Source organism: Nycticebus coucang, chromosome 23 (genome assembly GCF_027406575.1).
Source record: "Nycticebus coucang isolate mNycCou1 chromosome 23, mNycCou1.pri, whole genome shotgun sequence".
NCBI lineage: Eukaryota > Metazoa > Chordata > Mammalia > Primates > Lorisidae > Nycticebus > Nycticebus coucang.
In genome coordinates, this window is record NC_069802.1 from 3197204 (window position 1) to 3218320 (window position 21117).

General features: G+C 38.5%; 1 protein-coding gene across 2 annotated transcripts in view; it reads left to right on the plus strand.

Annotated features, from left to right (window-relative positions):
• Positions 1-21117, plus strand: part of SCFD2 (sec1 family domain containing 2) — a 480804-nt gene that overhangs the window by 30884 nt on the left and 428803 nt on the right. For both annotated transcript variants that reach the window (XM_053577506.1, XM_053577508.1), the window contains exon 3: positions 14696-14823. In XM_053577506.1, the coding sequence (XP_053433481.1) occupies positions 14696-14823 (128 nt within the window). The remainder of the gene's footprint in view (positions 1-14695; positions 14824-21117) is intronic.

A 21117-nucleotide genomic window follows, 5' to 3' on the forward strand; every position in this document is an offset into this window, starting at 1 on the left:
ATGGCCCACTCAGAGCCATGGCCATGTGAATACGCGGTAGAAGGTGGCTGTCTGCAAGCCAGGGAGAGAGGCCTTGAGAGAAACTGAGCTTACTCACACCTTGATTTTAGACTTTTAGTCTCCAGAATGATGAGAATATAAATTTCTGTTGGTTCAGCCGCCCAGTCTGTGGTATTTTGTTATGGTAGCCCAAGAAAATGAATATAACTATCATTTTAATTTTAGTCATTCTTGTGAGTGTGAAGTGGTATCTCATTTTGGTTTGAATTTATATTTCCCTGGTAACTAATGATACTGAGCCCATTTTCATTGGCTTATAATATGGAGAAACCAGAACCCTCATTCATTTCTGGTGTTCATTTCAAGTTCCTCAAAAACTTAATCATAGAATTTATATGACAGTGATTAACACTCCTGTGTATATACACAAAAGAATTGAACAAGCATTCACATAAAAACTTCAGGATGAAATCTTTATAGTCATAATACAATAGCCAAAAGGTAGAAATAAACAAATGTTTATCGACAAATGAATGGATAAGCAAAATGTGATATATACAGTATTTGCAACAGAATATTGTTGATCCATAAAAAGGAGTGAAGTACTAATACCAACCACAATGTGGATAAACCTTGGAAATGTGCTGAACGAAGGAGTTGGTGAGAAAAGCTGACATACGGTATGATCCTCTCTATAGGAAATATCTAGAGTAGCTAAGTCCATAGTGACAGAAAGCAGATTAGTAGTTTTCGTGGGTGGGTGGAAGGAGAAAGACGATTGAATGAGTAAAGGCAGCGGTTCTCAACCTGTATTACCTGTCACGTACCCACAGGAACTGCCTTAAAGGGCCACGGCATTAGGAAGGTTGAGAACCACTAAGTAAAGGGATTCTTCTTGGGGGAGAAATGTTTTGGAATTAGATAGAGGTGGTGGCTGCATAACATTATGAATATAATAAAACCACTAAATTGAACTCTTTAAAATATTATAGAGTTTTATATCATTCAAAAAGTCTTTCGAGAGGGTAATTGGTGGGATCACACCTATGGTGCATCTTACAAGGGTACATGTGAAATTTACTAAACATAGAATATAAATGTCTTAACACAATAACTAAGAAAATACAGTGAAGGCTATGTTAACCAGTTAGAAGAAAATATTCCAATTAATGACAATTAATGACATGGTGGGAGGAAGGGGAGAGCAGACAGAGAAGGAAGAAAGGGGTGAGGGACAGGAAAGGAAGAAAAAGAAAAGAAAAGAAAAGAAAATAGTGACTGAACAGGATTTAATTTTGACCAAAGTACATTACTTAAACATTAATTTTTAATTCAACTTGTTAATATGTTGTTTAGGATATTGCATCCTCATTTATAAGTGACATATGTTTGTAATTTCCCTTTTATAATAATATATTTTCTCTAATTTTATTATCAGGTGTACCCAGATCAAGTAGAATGATTTTAAATTATTTCTTCTTTTTCTGTTGTCTATAAGATTTGGCATGATCTGTTTTTCGAAATTATCTTTTACTTTTATTTATAAATATTAGTTGTCTATTTTTTGATACTTAAAAAAAATAATAAGAAGTTAACTGATGACTCCATACTGAATCTCAGAGTCAAGCATTCTATAATAGACATACTCTTATTTGACAATGTGAATGTTACTTTCTTTGCATTACTATTATTATTGCTTAATATTTTGATGTAGCAACTGTCTGATTCCTTTTCTGAATGTATTTATGTTTGTTCGTTCTTTGTGAGGTTTTTGTTTCCAGTCCTTATCTTAAACAATGTTATTATTATTAAATTTTAAGGCTTTTTAATTTTGTGAAGGCAAAAAAATGGAAACCTAATAAACACATGTATATATAAAAAAGAAAAAAAAAGAAAATATTTCAAATTGTATATAAAACCAGCACATTGTACCTCACGATTGCATTAATATACACAGGTATGATTTAATAATAAAACAAACAAACAAACAAAGTCATTTGATAATGTAAGCCATGTGATATATATATATATCTTTAAGTAGTCTTACCATTCAGTTCTTTTGCATAAATTCAGGCTTGGTAGGATATATGTTTGCTTTTTTTCTTTTCCTTCGGGGAACTTCTCCTTACCACCTACCACCCCTGTAACCCCTTTCTTGTCTCAAGGCCCGGCCATATTACCTTTTAAGCCAGTGAAGAATAGGATAAAGCAATACTTTAAGAGAGTGGTGTTTGACACATTGATTTTCTCTTTGCCACAACAACTGGCCAGGGAGGGTTTTGGACCCTTAGCCTGGATCCTGAGTGAAGAGGATGCAGAGTGGAACCACCACAAACTCTTCATAAGCCTAAAACACGTGTGGGAAATGCACCTTTGTTGTAAGCCACTGATATTTCTGGAATCATTTATTACTACAACATAACCTAACCTATCTTTACTAATACACCTGATAATAAGATCACGATGGTGCAATTTCAGGTAACTTTTATATTTTCTTTCATTTCTATGTGGTGTTTGACTTTTTAAAAAGTAGCACATGTTATGGACATATGCAGAAAAAAATACAATTATTTTTATTGTGGAAAAAATATTTTACAAGTTAAATAATTAGGGGAATCATTTGTTGCTAGTAAGTCTTCCATATTTGTTAATCAATGTTCTTACCGAGAAACTTTAAACTCATACAGGTTGGGAACTTTATCTTAAGGGTTGAATGCATCACCCTCATTGTTTCTGAATTTTTAATAAATTATGGTCATCTCATTTATGACTCTACATTTTTTCCCCATAGTAATATCATTTAAGAATATTCAGAGTCTACTTAGTATTAGTTTATCAAATGTTTTCTGAAGTTGTACCCTGGACAAGACTTGCTTTTAACTAGTACTTTTCCCATTTTCTTTTCTCATTTCATACCTGAGGAAATGATGAAATTACATTCTTTGGCGTTGACCCAAGATTTCATGTCTCTTTCTATGTTTTTTATAACCTAGAGGTTTTGCTTTTCTTGTGTGGGAGAGAAAGGAGTACCTTATAAGGGATTAGGCACCTTACTTGTACATCTAATTTAATCACACCAACAACCCTAAAAGCAAGTATTATTATATTTGTTTTAGAAATGAAAAAACTGGGGTTTATAAAAATTAGTTAACTCAGAAGGTTACAGCGTTCTCAGAACAGGGCCGTGGATTTTGAGGTTCTCTACTTTTGTCACACAACATTCGTACACAGAGAAGATTGTTTGTCTTATAATATAGAAAACACTTTAAATGGGGCGGCGCCTGTGGCTCAGTGAGTAGGGCGCCAGCCCCATATGCCGAGGGTGGCGGGTTCAAACCCAGCCCCGGCCAAACTACAACGACAACAACAAAAAAAATAGCCGGGCGTTGTGGCGCGCGCCTGTAGTCCCAGCTGCTCGGGAGGCTGAGGCAAGAGAATCGCGTAAGCCCAAGAGTTAAGAGGTTGCTGTGAGCCGTGTGACGCCACGGCACTCTACCCGAGGGCGGTACAGTGAGACTCTGTCTCTACAAAAAAAAAAAAAAAAAAAGAAAACACTTTAAATGGAATGTTTTAGCTTTATGAGAAGCTTTACCTCATCCTTATCACAAGTAAAAATTGGGTACTTGCTGGGCAGCTGCAGCTTCGTAAGCACCCCCATCTTCTCCTCTCAGAGTACACTCTTCTCTCCTTAAACCTTGACAGCATTCTGTATTTCGGAGATATCAAGGGAGATGCTACAAAACACGAACAAAATCTGTGAAAGTTCATATGGTAAATAATAGGAGCAAAATAAAATCATATTCCAGCTGAACTAACTCCAGTGACAATAAAACCAAGACTATGATAATTTTGACAAATCACATTTTCCTGAATTGGTGGCTTTGAAGCATATGTGTGCAATGCATGGGTGTCACCCACCAGCATGGCAGGTCTGGAGTCACTGTGTAATTACTGTGTGTAAGATTATGCGCCTTCCTCATGGGGTGGAGTGGCAGAAGGTTAGGGCAGGCAGAGGTGTTTGCTTCCAAGGGCCTCTATAAAACTGTCACCAGTTCTTTGTCTTAGAGTTTCTTGACACATGAATTCGTAATTTTCCATGGCTTGAATGCAAGCCTGCACTTGCAGATGTGATCAGTTCAGCAACTGAACTGTGTTCAGCAGTTCCCCAGTGGAGCAAGTGCTGGCCTTTGGACTGCTTCATAGAAGTAACCTCTAGGGATTCAAAATTTGTCCTTTAGAGTTAGAAAAACATGCATCAAGGGATGTATGTTTGCTTTTGGTAATCTAATTGTGTAAGTGATTTAAAATCTTCATATTGAATTAATCCATTTATGCAGTAGGAATCCCTGTGTGAAACACTTTTTCCTATGCTTTACTGTTTGCTAGGAGGACGTTATTAATAAATTTGTGTTGCTTATAGTATTCTCTATCACTAATGAGTTGATAGAGAATGGGATTAAAAATGTTTCTCTGTACTGAGATGGAATTTAATTACCCTCAATTATTTCAATTATTTTCTATGCTAGTTAAACAGTTTATATGTTATTATGTTCTAGTCTATTTTTTAAGGTTTCATAGGTATATTGTTGTGCTGAAGAAGTCATCATATTGAAGGGGGAAGTGATACCTAGAGTGTCTCTTGGATAGAGAGGAAACTTTGATTAAGTAGTAGAGATTGTTCTTTTTCAGTTCTAAACATTTGTAAATCTTGTATTTATCCTGGAGTTTTGTTTTCTTAACACATGGTTGTGATCTCTATACTGATAAGGATGTTCCATTACATTTATAATGTGGAACCAGTCATATATTAGATTTTTGTTATCTATGGAGTGGTGCAGAAGGAACATTCATTTTTCTAAGGCACCTAAAGTTTTCTTTTTTTTGAGACAGAGTCTCACTATGTTGCTCTCGGTAGAGTGCTGTGGCATCACAGCCCATAGCAACCCCAAATTATTGGGCTTAAGCGATTCTCCTGCCTCAGCCTCCCAAGCAGCTGGGACTACAAGCACCTGCCACAACACTTGTCTATTTTTTGTTGTAGTTGTCATTGTTGTTTTTTTTTTTTTAAATTAAATCATAGCTCAGTACATCAATGCAATCATGGGGTATAATGTGGTGGTTTTATATACAATTTGAAATATTTTCATCCAACTGGTTAACGTAGCCTTCACAGCATTTTCTTAGTTATTGTGTTAAGACATTTATATTCTACATTTAGTAAATTTCACATGTACCCTTTAGCAGACCCAGCCAGGTTTGAATCGTCTGCCTCAGTGTATGTGGCTGGACCCCTAACCGCTAAGCTAAGGGCACCGAGCCCATTTAAAGTTTTTGAATATCAAACCAAAAGTATATATAACTTACAACAGGACTATTATGCTAATTAAAACTTTATAGCAGACAATACATTTATTCATGCTTTTGAAATGACACCTTTTTACCCAGTTAGAATTATATAAATAAAATTTGTACGGTGCTTTATTCTTGCTGAATGATTCAAAGTCACTTTCCTGTAGTATGAGAGGTATATGGCGCAGCAGGAACTGAGGGGTGGGTACAGTGACTTTTCTAAGGTCGGCGCTGCCTCAAGGCGGCTGCTGCCCACCCTGCTCTACTTCCCCCCCAGATGCACTCAATGTTATGTTTGAGTTTAATATTTTTGAATTGAGCTTATCTTTTTCAACAGTGCACTTGATGATTGTGGGAACATTTTTTAATAATTGTGACAGATACAAAAACTGTGTCAAAAGCAGCAGTTTTTGTTTGCTAGGGTGTATTGTGGTATAGTGGCTTTTTGACCAAAACTTTATGACCTTGAAAAAGGTACCCAGTCTTTCATGGTCACGGTTTTTTTCTCTGTAAAAAAAAAAAAAGAAAGAAAAGGAAAGTAGGAAAATTGATTTCTAAGAAACTTTGTAAGATTTGAATTCCTCTTCATGATTTCTGTGTGTGTTCAGAAAATGAACTCCGGAATGTGGGTTACATGAACAGTTTTGTGTTTGTTTTGTTCATTGCTGGATTCCCAGTCCCAAGAACAGTACCTAATGCAGAATAGACACTCAAGAAAGATTTGTTCAGTAAGTAAACAAACCCAATAGAATAACCTTCAGCTGGGAGAAATGGATGGATTATTCACTGGCCAGGAAGAACATTTGTTCAGATGTACCAGTAATAGTAAATCTGCCCCCAACCGTCCTCCATAAAAATCCTTCAGTGTTTGCCCATTGTTATTTGGGTAAAGACTTCAACTTTGATTTTGTTTTAGAAAATCTGCCCTCTGCTTATTGTTTCAGCCTTTATCTTCTCCGTCTTTTTCTGTTCCCCCTTTGCTCCCCAGGCTCACAGTCGGCTGCCGTCACACTGAAGGGTCCCCGTCTCCGGGCACCCTACTGTTCGGCCATCCTACACGCTATTCCTTCCTCCTCTCCATCTCTTCCTCCTTTTCTCCTTCCCTAAATATGATCCTTTATTTCCTATCTATATCAGCTCATAGTGCATTTCTTTCTTTTTTTTTTTTTTTGTAGAAACAGAGTCTCACTTTACCACCTTCAGTGGAGTGCCGTGATGTCACAGGACTCAGAGCAACCTCCAGCTCTTGGGCTTCAGCGATTCTCCTGCCTCAGCCTCCCGAGCAGCTGGGATTACAGGCGCCCGCCACAACGCCCGGCTATTTTTTGGTTGCAATTTCTTTTTCTTTCTTTCTTTCTATTTTTTTTTTTTTTTTGAGACAGAGCCTCAAGCTGTCACCCTGGGCAGAGTGCTGTGGCATCACAGCTCACAGCAACCTCCAACTCCTGGGCTCAAGCGATTCTCCTGCCTCTGCCTCCCAAGTAGCTGTGACTATAGGCGCCCACCACAACGCCCGGCTATTTTTTGGTTGCAGCTGTCATTATTGTTGGGCGGGCCCGGGCTGGATTCGAACCCACCAGCTCAGGTGTATGTGGCTGAGCCACAGGCGCCGAGCCTCATAGTGCATTTCTTATAATTGCTAATGTCTATTCTCTTCTATTAGACTTTGAAACCTCGCTGGGAGAAGGCCTGTGCCTTATTTGTTCATCTTTGTACATTATTACACCTCTAGTGTATGGCCTGAACAGTAAATGTGTTGGTGGCCTTACATATGGCTACCCATGGGCTTATGATAGGACATTCTGATAAAGCCAAAATTCTTCTGTTCTTAACGTTCTATAGCCATTTCTATTCTAATTCATTAAAATAAATTTTATTTAATAATATGTAATTGAGGGCGGCGCCTGTGGCTCAGTCGGTAAGGTGCCGGCCCCATATACCAAAGGTGGTGGGTTCAAACCTGGCCCCAGCCAAACTACAACCAAAAAAAAAAATAATATGTAATTGAGTTAATGATATATATTCATTTTTTTTCTTTTTTTTTTGTTGCAGTTTGGCCGGGGCCGGGTTTGAACCTGCCACCCTCGGTATATGGGGCCGGGGCCTCACTGACTGAGCCACATGTGCCGCCCGATATATATTCATTTTATATGTACAAATATATATCAATATATATTTTGAGACAGTAAAATATATATACATATATATTTTGTGATGTAAAAAATATATATCAAAATATATTTTTATTATATATATTTTGTAAGACAGAGTCTCACTTTGTCACCACCCTGGGTAGAGTGCCATGGCATTACTCTTGGGCTCAAGCAATTCTCTTGCCTCAGTCCTGAGTAGTAGGGACTACAGGCACCTGCCATACGCCCAGTAGTTTTTCTATTTTCAGTAGGGATGGGCTCTCACTCTTGCTAACACTAGTCTCGAACTCCTGAGCTCAAGGGTCCACCTACCTTGGCCTCCCAGAGTGCTAGGGTTACAGGTGTGAGCCACCATGCCCAGTCAAGTCAATGTTTTGTGAATAAAATAGGGCAAGTGGGATTTGGAATAGGGAATGCTATATCAGCTAGAGTGGTCAAAGAGAGAACCCTTGAGCTATACCTAGGATAGTCCTGGCAGGTAGTAGGTGCTCAGTAAATATTTGTTGAATAAAGGAATGAACAAGATTAATGAACATCTGGAGGAAGAAGGTTCTAGGCAAAGGGAATAGTAAATATAAAAGTCCTAAGTTGAAAACACAACTGATCCATTCAGGGGCTGAAATCAGGCTTATTATGTCTGGTGACTAAAGGAGATAATTAGAAGAGGAAGATGAAGTTATAGTCATAGAAATGTATAAAATTGTATATAAACCTGTTGGCCAAAATAAGGAAATTGGATTTTAATTTAATTGGATTTTAATTTAATGTAGTAGGAAGCATGGCAGGGTTTTGAGTGGGGACTGGTGGGATCTGAGAGCTTTGAGAAGTCACTCTAGTCCAAGCCTTCATGTATTCTTATTTGAACTTCTGCAGGAGCCTTTCTCCCCATCCACAGATCCCTTCTCCACAGTGAGGCCTGAGTGATCTTTTGATAATGCAAATATGGTCAGGTTAGAATGTTGCTGAAGACCCTTCAGTTGCCCAAGTCTATAATCCCTAACGTAGGCTACCAGGCCTTGAGTGTTTTGACGTGTGTTTAGGGCAGTGTCAAACCAGATCTTCATGCCCTATTCATACTTTTTCTTATTTCCTTGAGAAAGTCTCAAGTTCTCTTCTCAGGACCCAGGCTCCTGATGCTGGAATGCTCTGTTTTCCAGGTCTCACTGTCAGATCCTCAACCACCCTCTGACCTTTACTCCCCACACCCAGCCCAGGTTAGGTTCTCCCTGAGCTCTCATTCTCTGTTTTTGTGACATTGCAGGAGCGTGCACAGTTCTAGATTCCTGCTAGATGTCTGGCTCCATGAGGGCAGAGCATGGGAAGGTTCTCACAGCTGTGATTGAGTATTTTGTTGAATGTCCAAACTATAGGAAGTGCTTATATTTTCTAAGAAGAGTGAACAGAGGACCACTTTCTAGTGCCAAGGGTCTATGTCACATATTCTGTGTTTAGTTGCTTTTGCTTCTGTTTAGATGAATGTTAATGGATAAATTTGTTAAAGATGAGGTAATTGTTTTAGAAAGTAGTCAAGAGGAAAGATGGGCATTGAAGTCTCTGTGCATAATTGAATCAACAAGACTACCTTTGGAACTCATTAAGCTCACTATTGGTGGAAGCCATCATTCCCTGCTGTGAAAAACTGACTCAGCTTGTTCTCTCTCTCTCTGCTGGAAAATGTTTGTTTGGGGTTATTTTTGGTGGTGGTTGTTATTGTATTTCTGTTGGAATACTGTGACTGTTATTGCAAATCCGGTGATTAACCTTAACTTCCTGCGCATGAGATGAAGAAACTATTTCTCTGCATTTAGCCACAAGATAATGGGATGCATTCAGATTTCATTCCCAGTCCTTTAATAGCATTGCCTTCCACTTGATTGAAGTAACACCATGAGTCAAGATTCAGCCACCTTTTAAAAATTAATGCTGTCTTCTTTGTATTTTATTTGGTGATTAATGTTTCCTGTTAGTTTCTAACAGACTACATTTGACATTTTATACTCGCCAAACCAAGGCAGCATCTAAGATTTCATTCAGAGTTGAGTAATTCTGGTGAATAAAGAGCCAGGAAATAACCGAAAGGACCATGTTTTCATGTACGAAGTCTCTTGAAAGACTTTACAAAGCTCCATGTTTGGCATATTATTATTATGGGAATATCATTGGTCTATAGTCTTCTTCAAACATGACAATTTGGGAAAATAGTTTTATTTTTAATGATGCAAGTTAAATCAAAAAATGACATACATTTAATATGTATTTGACATTTTATACAGTTACTGACAATATAGAAACTGATTACATTTTGTATTAATACAGTAGATCTTTTCAAAGGACAAATATTTTACTTTTATATTATATAATTCAAGAAATCCATTGTAACAAATAAATTATGTGCCAGTAGCTGCAATGAATTAAAGTTTATCTCTTTGCAAAACATGACTTTAAAGACAGAGAAAACGGTATAAAATTCTATAATTTATGTTCTACAAGCCTTTGTGAACTTTTTTTGTTAATTCCTTTTATTATTATCTCTGGACTTGTGAAAAAGATAAAGCATTTTAATAAAAGAAAAACACGATAGAATGTTCTCCCATCTTTTTTTGACCTTTGTAATCTCAGCCAAATATCAAATTTGTACATGTGAATTTGGAAAACCAGGGCATAATGGAAACCTTATAAATACAGCTTGTTAGAGAATCAAGGACTCTTAGAAATTGGCATTTTAGTTTAAGTCTTTTATTTGCTGGAATAGTGTTTGAGTTGTGGTTAATAGATGGATTTTAGAGTTCACAGTGAACTAGGTTCAAATTCTAATTTATTGGCTATGTAATTTAGGCAAATTATTCCATCTCTTAAAGAATCAGCTTTTTTACTGAGTAGAGTCAATGATATTTATTCTGGAGGGTTGTTATTCAATAATTTAATATAGTCTTGTTGCCTGTGACATAGTGAGTTCTCAGTAAATGAATGTAATACTTATAAGGGAATATAAAGCACCAGAAAGATTAACTGAATCACTGAAGGTCACAGAAGCTGCCCATTGGCACTTCTAGTAGCTCTGACGCTCCTTTTTTTTTTTTTTTGTAGAGACAGAGTCTCACTTTATGGCCCTCGGTAGAGTGCCGTGGCCTCACACAGCTCACAGCAACCTCCAACTCCTGGGCTTAAGCGATTCTCCTGCCTCAGCCTCCCGAGTAGCTGGGACTACAGGCGCCCGCCACAATGCCCGGCTATTTTTTGGTTGCAGTTTGGCCAGGGCTGGGTTTGAACCCACCACCCTCGGCATATGGGGCCGGCGCCTTACCGACTGAGCCACAGGCGCCGCCCTTTTTTTTTTTTTTTTCTGAGACAGAGTCTCATTTGTTGCTCTGGGTAGAGTGTGGTGGCATCATAGCTCCCAGCAACCTTAAACTCTTGGGCTCAACAGCTCCTCCTGCCTCAGCCTCCCCAGTAGCTAGGACTACCGGTGCTCACAATAACTCCTGTCTAGTTTTTGTATTTTTAATGAAGATGGGGTCTTACTCTTGCTCAGGCTGGTTTAACTCCTGAGCTCGCGGGATCCTCTCACCCCTGCCTCCCAGAGTGCTGGGATTACAGGCGCGAGCCCGCCTACCTGGCCCTTTCTTTCTTTCTTCTTCTTTTCTTTTTTAATTAATAATGAGATGTTAGGCAATTGATTTCATTTTGTCTCAGTTTTATCAGTGGTAAAATAACTAGGGGCTATTTCGCTTTCTCTCTCTCTCTCTTTTTTTTTTGAAAAAGGCAAGCATGGAACTAAGTTTATTGAGGAAGAGAAAGATAGGCTTAAAGAGTGAGAAAGCTCACAAAGCAGCGTACGTCCACTGGAGACAGTGCCCGGGCCTCCATTTCCAAAACAAGTAAACAAAGAAACCCAGTTTCTCTCTCTCCCAAGGATATAATCATAAAATAAGAGCTAGATTTGAAAAATACTTCTAAACAACTTAGACTTTAGTTTTTTGCCTTTTTAGTTATATGAATGATGTACATGTAGAATGATTACAAATTCAGCAAAAATCCTCTTCGAGGAAACCATTTAAAGAAGAAAGTTGAATAGAAGTGTAAGATTAGTGTCATATAGCAAAGTGACTGTCAATGGCTTACTGTGACCTACCAGGGAAATAGTATGGTGCTGTTTAAAACAAAAAGCTTGTGAAATTCCAGGAGAGAGAGTGCTTTACCTTCTTCAAGAGTTAACGTGCATCTCCGACACTCTTCACTTCCATCCTCTCCTATGTGAGGCCCAGAAGGGAGCATAAAAGGTGTTAAGGATTAGAAAAGAAAACTAACACAAAAAGTTGAAAGTAATTGACATTCTACATAATTGACTCTTTGATGATTTGCATAATGCAAGCCTAGCATGGGATGGTAGAAGAAAGATTACTGGGGTTGGAAGCAAGAGACCTCAGTATGAGCCTTGGTTTTGCCTTTTACAGGGAGTGTCCTTCTCAGGGTCTTTAAATTGGGTCCATGATAATGGCTTAGTTCAGGAGGTGAGGATCACACATGAGATCTAAGAAGTTGTGTAAATTCTGAAATGCTTTTGAAATGGAATGTGGTGATGATAATTGAAATTATATTTTAATATTATATTTTATTTACCATTAAAAAAATCTTCCTTAATTTGGCCATGAAAAATAAAACCTGTTTTGGGGTGGGCCTGATTATTAAAAAGATGCTGAGCAGCTGTTCCTGAACTTGAGCAAAAAGACTAAGCCTGATGAAGGTGGTTTACAGTACAGCACAAGGGTTTAGATTAGGTGTAAATAGAACCTAATAACAGATTGATTTGTTTGAAGCGGTGGTGTTTTTCTCTTATAAAATTTTCTTTGGGTGCTTTCAAAAACTAAAAATAGATTTTCATCTGTCTATATTGGCTTAGGTATGGTTCTGATGAAGATGTGAAGATAATTAATTTAATATTACTTCTAATGTTCATTTCTGACCCAAGAGTTGCGCAACTATTTGATAAGTCAGTCTGGAAATATTTATAGAATCTGAACTTCTTGTAAAAGTAATGACTGTCATCTTAAAATGTTCTGCAGAATTTCAATATAATTAAATTGGAGTGAAGGAGCTGACACAGAAGTCATTGCTTAAAAACGTTCATGAGAAAAACTTTAACTTCTGATAGCTGTTAGTTTCTAAATAATCTACAGTAAAGTTCCTTATTTTATTCCTTACAAAAATTCTTTATATCAAGTTGCCATATGGATTGCTTGAGTGGAGTTGTCAGCATTTCCATCTGTATCACAGGGTGTATGAATTCTACCTGATCTACTGTTGATCTGCTCGTATCAGAAAATGAAGCTGCTGACGGTGATTATAAGTGTTAAATGCAAGGAGGTAGGAAGGACTCTGTGCTTCCAAAATAGGCTTCCTTCTACATCTTACAAGAAAATTCTGATCTTTGATTTTTTTCATTACTATTATCGCTGCAGCTGCTACGTTTACTGGGCACTTGTGTACCAGGCATTGAATTATGATAAAGACTGTTCGTAACTACTAAGCTATGCTGCTCTTCTGAGAGTGTGAAATCAATCACGTGCTCCTTAGCGTCCCGTCACCTACACACTGAAGTCTACAGACCTCGTCAGGGCACATACGGCCCTTCTTCAGTGCCCCTCCTGTACACTTATGTGTGTAGCCAGGCCTTAGTGTCACATCCCAAAAGGCCCTTCTTTCTCTTGTTTGTTACTAAGATTTTATATTTTCCTTGAAGTCTTTCTTTACCACTCTCCTTCCTAGCTTGAGTTCTACCTTCTTCCCTTGGCTGCTTTTGGGGCTGATGTATCTTTTTGTACTTGCTCATCATTTCCAGTAGGAATTATTCCCTCAGTCCTTGTCCTCCCGGCCAGGTGAGCTTTGCATAGACTTCTATGCTAGCGTTGATCGTGGCTCTTATCACGCTTTGGTAATTTCTTTGCTTCTGTATCTGTCTCTTCTTCCAGGCTGTAAGTCACTGAGTGCTTGTTTTTATCTGTAATCTCAGCCAACTATAGGACTTGGCATGTAATTTACCTGTTCACTTAGACCCAAGAATATTAGATGTAAAGTTATAATGATGATAGTTTTGATCAGATGAAAAAAGTGGAGTATGTTCAGCAGTGATACTAGTTTAGTATGGAAAAATAGATGATAATAAAACATCCACTGTTTACTAAAACATTATTATGTGCCAGACATTAAACTCAGTGCTAAAAACATCATTCCTTTATTCCAGATTAAATTCAAACTTGAAAGATATATCCTATTAGGTATAATATCAAAATTAAATGAATATTAATGTCTTAATAAACATAACTTCTAAAACTAAATTTAAAAATGCATTCATTTTCAAACCATTCCTAACTGGATGATAGGACAGGCTTTAAGTGGAGGAAAAGGTCCTTAAAAAAAAGACAGAAGTCATCTTTGTTTCTTTATAGTTGGTTTTTAAACATTACTACAAATGTGTATACTTGGCTACATGGCAGAGATTTTCCGGAAAGAACACAGTACTCATTTATAATATTTTGGACGTGGCATGTTGTGTGAGACAGAGGGCTGTTGGGGAAGTGAGCTCAGACGAGACCCTGTGTAATTCAGGGCTTCATGCTGTAATCAACGGTTAATTGTAAAGCTGTGCTAAGTACCATCCTCCCAGCCTGAGCCCAGAGTGGGATCCTTGAGGCCATGGTGACTTAGCACAATTCCTGGTTTTCATTCAGTAGGAAGCCTCCTCATTAGGAAGCCTAGTGAGTAATTTTTGAACAGAAATTCTCATGACTGCTAGCTTTGTATTTCTCAGATAACTATATTATCTTAAATTGATATACTGCTTATAATCACTGATAAGTCATTTTGAGACATACATTTAATTTTGCTTTACATAATATTTATGTTATTCTAGCAATGTAGAATTACATTCTGAAATGCTTTGAATTGCACTCTCTTAAACACAATTTTATCATACAGTTTTCTCACGTTTTTTATGGCACTTTTCCTCCCGTTTTTGGCTTGATTCTGTTGTCTCCCGAATTTCTCAATGTTTTATACCCAAACATTATTTAATTCTAATACTTAGAGTCTACGTAACGTTAGTCCTCAAAAAAGTTAAGCAATTATTTTCTTTCGATCCTTTGCGTTATGCAGAAGAAATCCGTCCTGACGCTGTGTTTGTGGTTCTCCCGCAGTGACGCTGCAGCCCGAGCGCTGTGGGAAGCCTTGCTGAGCGCCCGGTACAAGGAGGCGCTGCTGGAGGCGCGCAGACGTCTGGTGGAGGCGGCCAGCAGGGAGAGCCTGCCCGTCAGGATGAGCCTGGGTAAGCCGGGGCCGCCCAGCGGGGACAGCCCGCCCAGCAGGATGGGCCTGGGTAAGCCGGCCGCCCGCCCAGCGGGGACCGCCTGCTCGGCAGGATGAGCCTGGGTAAGCCGGGGCCGCCCAGCGGGGACAGCCCGCCCAGCAGGATGGGCCTGGGTAAGCCGGCCGCCCGCCCAGCGGGGACCGCCTGCTCGGCAGGATGAGCCTGGGTAAGCCGGGGCCGCCCAGCGAGGACAGCCCGCCCTGCAGGATGGGCCTGGGTAAGCCGGCCGCCCGCCCAGCGGGGACCGCCTGCCTGCTCGGCAGGATGGGCCTGGGTAAGCCGGCCGCCCGCCCAGGACCGCAGCGGCCGACGGGGGCCGAGGGCCCCGAGGAAGTTCATTAAGCCCGCGCCGGCTGCGGGCCACCCTCGCCAACGCCGCGTCTAGGTGAAAGCAGTGGAGACATTGGCCAGCTGTTGAAGAACTGGGGAAGGAAAACGTGCACGGTGCCCTGGGGCCTCAGCAATTAACGCTTTAGACTCCACTCTTAGGTCTTGCTTCTAACAAGTAAATCTTTTAGTTTCTGAGCAGATGTAGAACTATCGATATTGGTTTGGATTCCACTGGTACTCCCAGGTCCCCTTCCACCCCCCACTCTGCCACTTACAGGAGATGAAAGCTCTTTTATTAGTTTTTAACGAATGAACAAACTGTGGAACTTTAAAAACAATTGAGCAGCCAGACATGCTCTGCCTGGCCCTCACTTAAGGGGTCTGCTTAGTGTCTGGTTCTCTAAGTGTTGCTGCTCCTGCTGCAGCGGATTATTGACTGAATTTTTTTTCTATTTCTCATTTTTTTTTTCACATCCAGCTTTGTCTTTGGTATTAAAAGAATATGGCCACAATAGAATTTAAGTTTTAAATGGCTTTTTTCTTTTAATGAAAAAGCGAACCACAGAACTAATGCTTCAATTTTAGAAAAGAAAACCAGATTTTTACTTTTGTGTTTTCAAAAAAACCATTCAATCATGTTATTGATATGGAAATGCTTAAATACAAATGTTGAACCTGGTTAATAGAATTTAATTCTGGAAACTTTCAGAAATTTATCTCTCCATTTTTTTTTTTTTTTTTTTTTTTTTAGAGACAGAGTCTCACTGTACCACCCTCGGGTAGAGTGCTGTGGCGTCACACAGCTCACAGCAACCTCTAACTCCTGGGCTTACGCGATTCTCTTGCCTCAGCCTCCCGAGTAGCTGGGACTACAGGCGCCTGCCACAACGCCTGGCTATTTTTTTGTTGTTGTTGTTGTTGCAGTTTGGCCGGGGCCGGGTTTGAACCCGCCACCCTCGGCATATGGGGCCGGCGCCCTACTCACTGAGCCACAGGCGCCGCCCTATCTCTCCATTTTAAAAAATAAGGTTTCTCTCTTATAATCTGCTCTGAGGTATCTAGTAAATATTAGTGTATTTTACTAGATGGGAAAAATTTTCTATGCTGACACTTTTAGCCTAAATTCTTGATTGCTTGCGGGGGTGAAATGGGGGAAGCAAATATCAAACTATCAAGTTGAAATGGAGCAACATTTTGGAAATCGAAGCATATAAATGAACCCAGGAGGAAAAAAGACACAGGATTATAATATGAAAAAAATACTACTAACATGTATTGAGTACTTACAAGGTGCTAGATCTTTTAACTTCATGCGTGTGTTATCTTACTTAATTCCTGCAGTAATGAGATCGGTACCATTAGTATAGCATTTTGCAGATAAGGAAACTGAAGCAGAAAAAAATTAAGTAAGTTGCTCAAGGCCATATATGTGATAGGTGATATGACTGGAATTCAAATCCTAGATATTTTAACTTTATGTGTGTGTTATCTTATTTAATTCTGCAGTAATGAGATTGGTAACATTAGTATAGCATTTTTCAGATAAGGAATCTGAAGCAGAGAAAAATTAAGTAAGTTGCTCAAGGCCATATATATGATAAGTGATATGACTGGAATTCAAATCCAAGCATTCTCATGTTAGAGAGTGTGCACTTTATTTGGAAAATCATCCTCATTCTGTATAACCAATGCCAGAAATCCTTCATGTGGTTTTGCAGGGTGAAAGCTCTTTTATTAGTTTTGAATTAATTAATGAAATATTATACTGAGAAAACAATTGAGCTGAAGGATGTGCTCTGGTCTGGCCCTCACTCTTAGAGTGGTCTTAAAGTCTCTAATTCTCCTGGCATTTAGCTAATTCTCTTTCCTTTCTTTCTTACTCCCTCACTCCCTCACTCTTCTACCTTCTCTTTCTTTTTTTTTTTTTTGCAGTTTTTGGCTGGGGGTTGGGTTTGAACCCGCCAATTCCCGTATGTGGGGCCGGCGCCCTACTCCTTTGAGCCACAGGCGCCGCCCTACCTTCTCTTTCTTAATTTCTTTCTTTTTCTTTTTTTAAGATCACAATTTTCTTTTATTTTAGAAATTACTACAAACTATCTAGAGATGGATTTGAGATTTCATTTCATTTTGAAAATTCAATGAACTAATTTTAGATGATATTCTAGAAGTCAGAATCAAATAGTTAGAAAATAATATGTAGCGCGAAAAGCGAATTAATGGTTTTTACTGATTTTTATCAGTTAACTGTTTTGCCAGTATAGCTGTTCCTCAACTTACAATAGGATCATATCCCAATAAACCCATCTTAAATTAAAAATATCATAAATTAGAACATGCATTTAATACACCTAAACTACTAAACACAGTAGCTCAGCCCAGCCTCCCTTGAACATGCTCTGAACACTTACAAGAGTCTACAGTTGGGAAAAGTCATCTCACACAAAGTTTATTTTATAATAAAGTGTTAAAAATATTTCATATTCAATTAAATACCATATTGAAAGTGATAATTAGAATGGTTGTATGGGTACTCAAAGTACAGTTTCTACTGAATGCCTATTGTATTTGTGCCATCAAAAGTTGGAAAGTTGTTAGGTCAAACCATCTACATATAGATATAGCTTTAAAATTCATAATTTTCTATCACATGGTTTTATGGGAGAAAATATCTTCTCGTATCTCTTATGTTCAATCATATGCTGCTATCAAAGTGTCATCCACATTCCTCACCCAGATTTTATACATATCTTTTTGCACATATATATGTTAAAACTTTAAAATGGCAATGGGGTTTGGGAAATACTATCAAAAAAAGTGATCCCTTGGAATTTGAGGAAAGAGCAGAAGTAGAGGTTCTCTTTGACTTTCTCCCGTCCTACTCCATGAGGCAAACCATGAAAGAATTCTCTACCCTTTCCCTAAAGTGGGCCTGAAGACTTCATTTGAGAGAAGCCTTTTGGTACCCTAAGGAAAGGAACCTCTTTATCCCTAAAGACAAAGGGACACAGAAACGAATCTGAACAAACACCGCTTGCTAAATTCCATTTACTACCATTAGGCCACATCTTCCTTGTCCAATTCCACTTCTGCTTTACTGTCCAGTCTTCATCAAACCAGGCATAATCCACTTACTCCTATCAGACTCTAGCACGTAAGAACTTACTCTCAGAGCTAACGAGCCCTTTAATGTTGACAGTATTTCACAGAAGGAGCGTAAGAAATATAAGCAGGGTGTGCAGTAGATAAAACAATGGGAGGGCTACGGTGGGAGGGAGATGAAAGAGCTGTGGAAAGCACCTGACCATGCACAGTATAGTTGGAGTAGAATCAAAAGGTCTTGCGTGCTTCAAAGTAACAATTGGCGTTGACTTTCAGAGTGTCCTGACCATCATCTAGGAGAAATAACTGTTAATTAATTGATAAATGTATTAGGTTATTTCCTTGATTACCTAAAGTCTTCTGTAAGTAAAATGTTTACTCTAAGAAATGTTGCTATAAAAATTTAAGAATTTCTTTCTTTTTCTTCTTCTTCTTTTTTTAAAGAGATGAGGTCTAACTCTATCATCCAGGCTGGAATGCGGTGGCATAATCATAGCTCACTGCAGCCTTGAACTCCTGTGAGCTCAAGTAGTCCTTCTGTCCCAGCCTTCCAAGTAGCTGAGATGATAGATGAGCCACTGACCCAGTTCTTCCGTCTTTTTCTTTCCATAGTCCTAGATATGCATTACTAACAAGTGTGTTTACCTTATAGAATTCCTTATTCATAAGTATGCTAAAATGATAATTAACTGATTATAAATCAAGGAAGTCAGAAGTGCACAAAGAGTCTTAAGTTTAACTTAAAGTGTTTCACTGATACAACCTTATGATGCTAGCACAGAGCTTACATCAATTTTTATTGCTCAGTGCAGGACTCTCAAAAGATCAACAAACTTCACTTTTCTAAAAGCTGTATCATGTAAAATAATCAGAGTCAGAAATTTGAAAAAGAAATGGGTAACCTCACAAGGAAGTCTAATTTAAATGTTTGAGTTTTCTGTAAGTCCACTCCAAAGAAGTGATTTGCTTTGTCCCCAAACCCCAGACATGAGGGTAGAGTTGGGGAGAAAAAAGAAAGTCAGAAAGAAATAAATGATTGTTAGCAAACTTCTGTTGTAGAAAGGATCAAAAAGATTGGCTGAGAGCATAGACTAAACATGTGCCAACTATAGTTTGATAAAAGTTAATGCAGAGTGGCCTCCCATTTTTACTTCATATCACTAGCAAGAATTTCTTATATGTTTCATTTATGTATAAACTGATATATAACCAGAAAAAGTAAGGGAAAGAGCTGGAGCTTTTAAACATACTAAAACATTGATATTTGAAAGCTGCTTATCATATAGATTTTAAAATTATGAAGTGTACATTGAACTGTTTTCCTATCCTCACTGTAAATTCTACGAAGTATAAACTTTTCTGACTATTTTTTTAGATTTTATTTTATTTTATTTTTTTATTGTTGGGGATTCATTGAGGGTACAATAAGCCAGGTTACACTGATTGCATTTGTTAGGTAAAGTCCCTCTTGCAATCATGTCTTGCTCCCAGAAGGTGTGGCACACACCGAGGCCCCTCCCCTCTCCCTCCTTCCCCTTGTCTGCTAGATTTTTGTGTTTTAGAGGTGAGGGTCTTACTCCTGGACTCAAGCTATCCTCCCTCCTCTGCCTCCTGAGTAGCTTGGGACTACAGGTGTGCACCATCATGCCTGGCTAATTTTTAAGTTTTTTCTTAGAGAAGGGGTTTTGCTGTGTTACCTAGGCTGGTCTCGGACTCAAGTGATCCTCCTGCCTCAGCTTCTCAGTAGCTGGATTACAGGTGCAAGCCACCATACCTCGTAGATATTAAACAGATTTTAATTCTAGACTGAGATTCTCTTGAATTGAAATTTATTGAGAGGGATCTTATTGAAACCTCAGATCTTAAATGTATAATTTCTCGGTATGTGATAAGTTCATACTAAAACATTTTGAGCACCAAGAGAAATGAACATCATTCTCTTAAAGAAAAAAGGTTTAACTGCTAAAACACAAAAAATTCATTTTATCATTGCACGTATAAGCATATACCATCTTTTGGAGAGCTTGTTTTTAAAATATCAGTTAACTAGATGGATGCAGTCCAGAAAAGTGACTTTTAAAACACTGAAACTGAATGTATTTTCCCCACTAGGTTTCAGAGTGAAAAATGTATTCTGAAAGTAACAAAACAGGTAGACCATAAGAAATCCATTAGTTTGAATGCAAAATGGTCATTCACAGAAGAAATGAATAGAAAATGCCCATCTCACATGGTTGTTCATTTTACAGGGAATCTTTCTCTGGAATATGATTGTGGTTAGGGAATCTTCACCAGGTTGTCCTATAGCTCTGTGCAAAATGGACGTATTCCTCAGTGTATAAGGGGTAGCAGAAATACCCTCTTAGATATCCATTCGGAACTGACATAGGGCAGATCTCTTCAGGATATTGTCCTTTCTTTTGCAGACAGATTTCTTGAAAGAGTATCATAGGCCTGATGCCTGCTTCTTTATATTTTCTTATTTATTACTCTAGTTTAATTTGGCTTCACTTTTTTGTTGAAAAGTGTCCTCGAAAACTAAATAGGAGGACATTTTTCTCACCCCTCGTCCCGTGGACTTCTTTGGAGCATCCACTACTAGACTATTGTCACCGTCTTGTGTGTCTTTGTTTTCTGTGACGTTAGGCTCTCCTGATGGTGATGGATATGTGGGGGGTGAATCACAGTTCTGCCTCTTGTTGGCCAATATTCAGTTTCTTTAGGGGAAAATAACTATTTCCTAGAATTTTGAAGGAGAGTGAAAACTGTAAGCAGTGTGAATGTTATGACTGTCCAGCAAACTGGAATTGGTATGCTGTGATT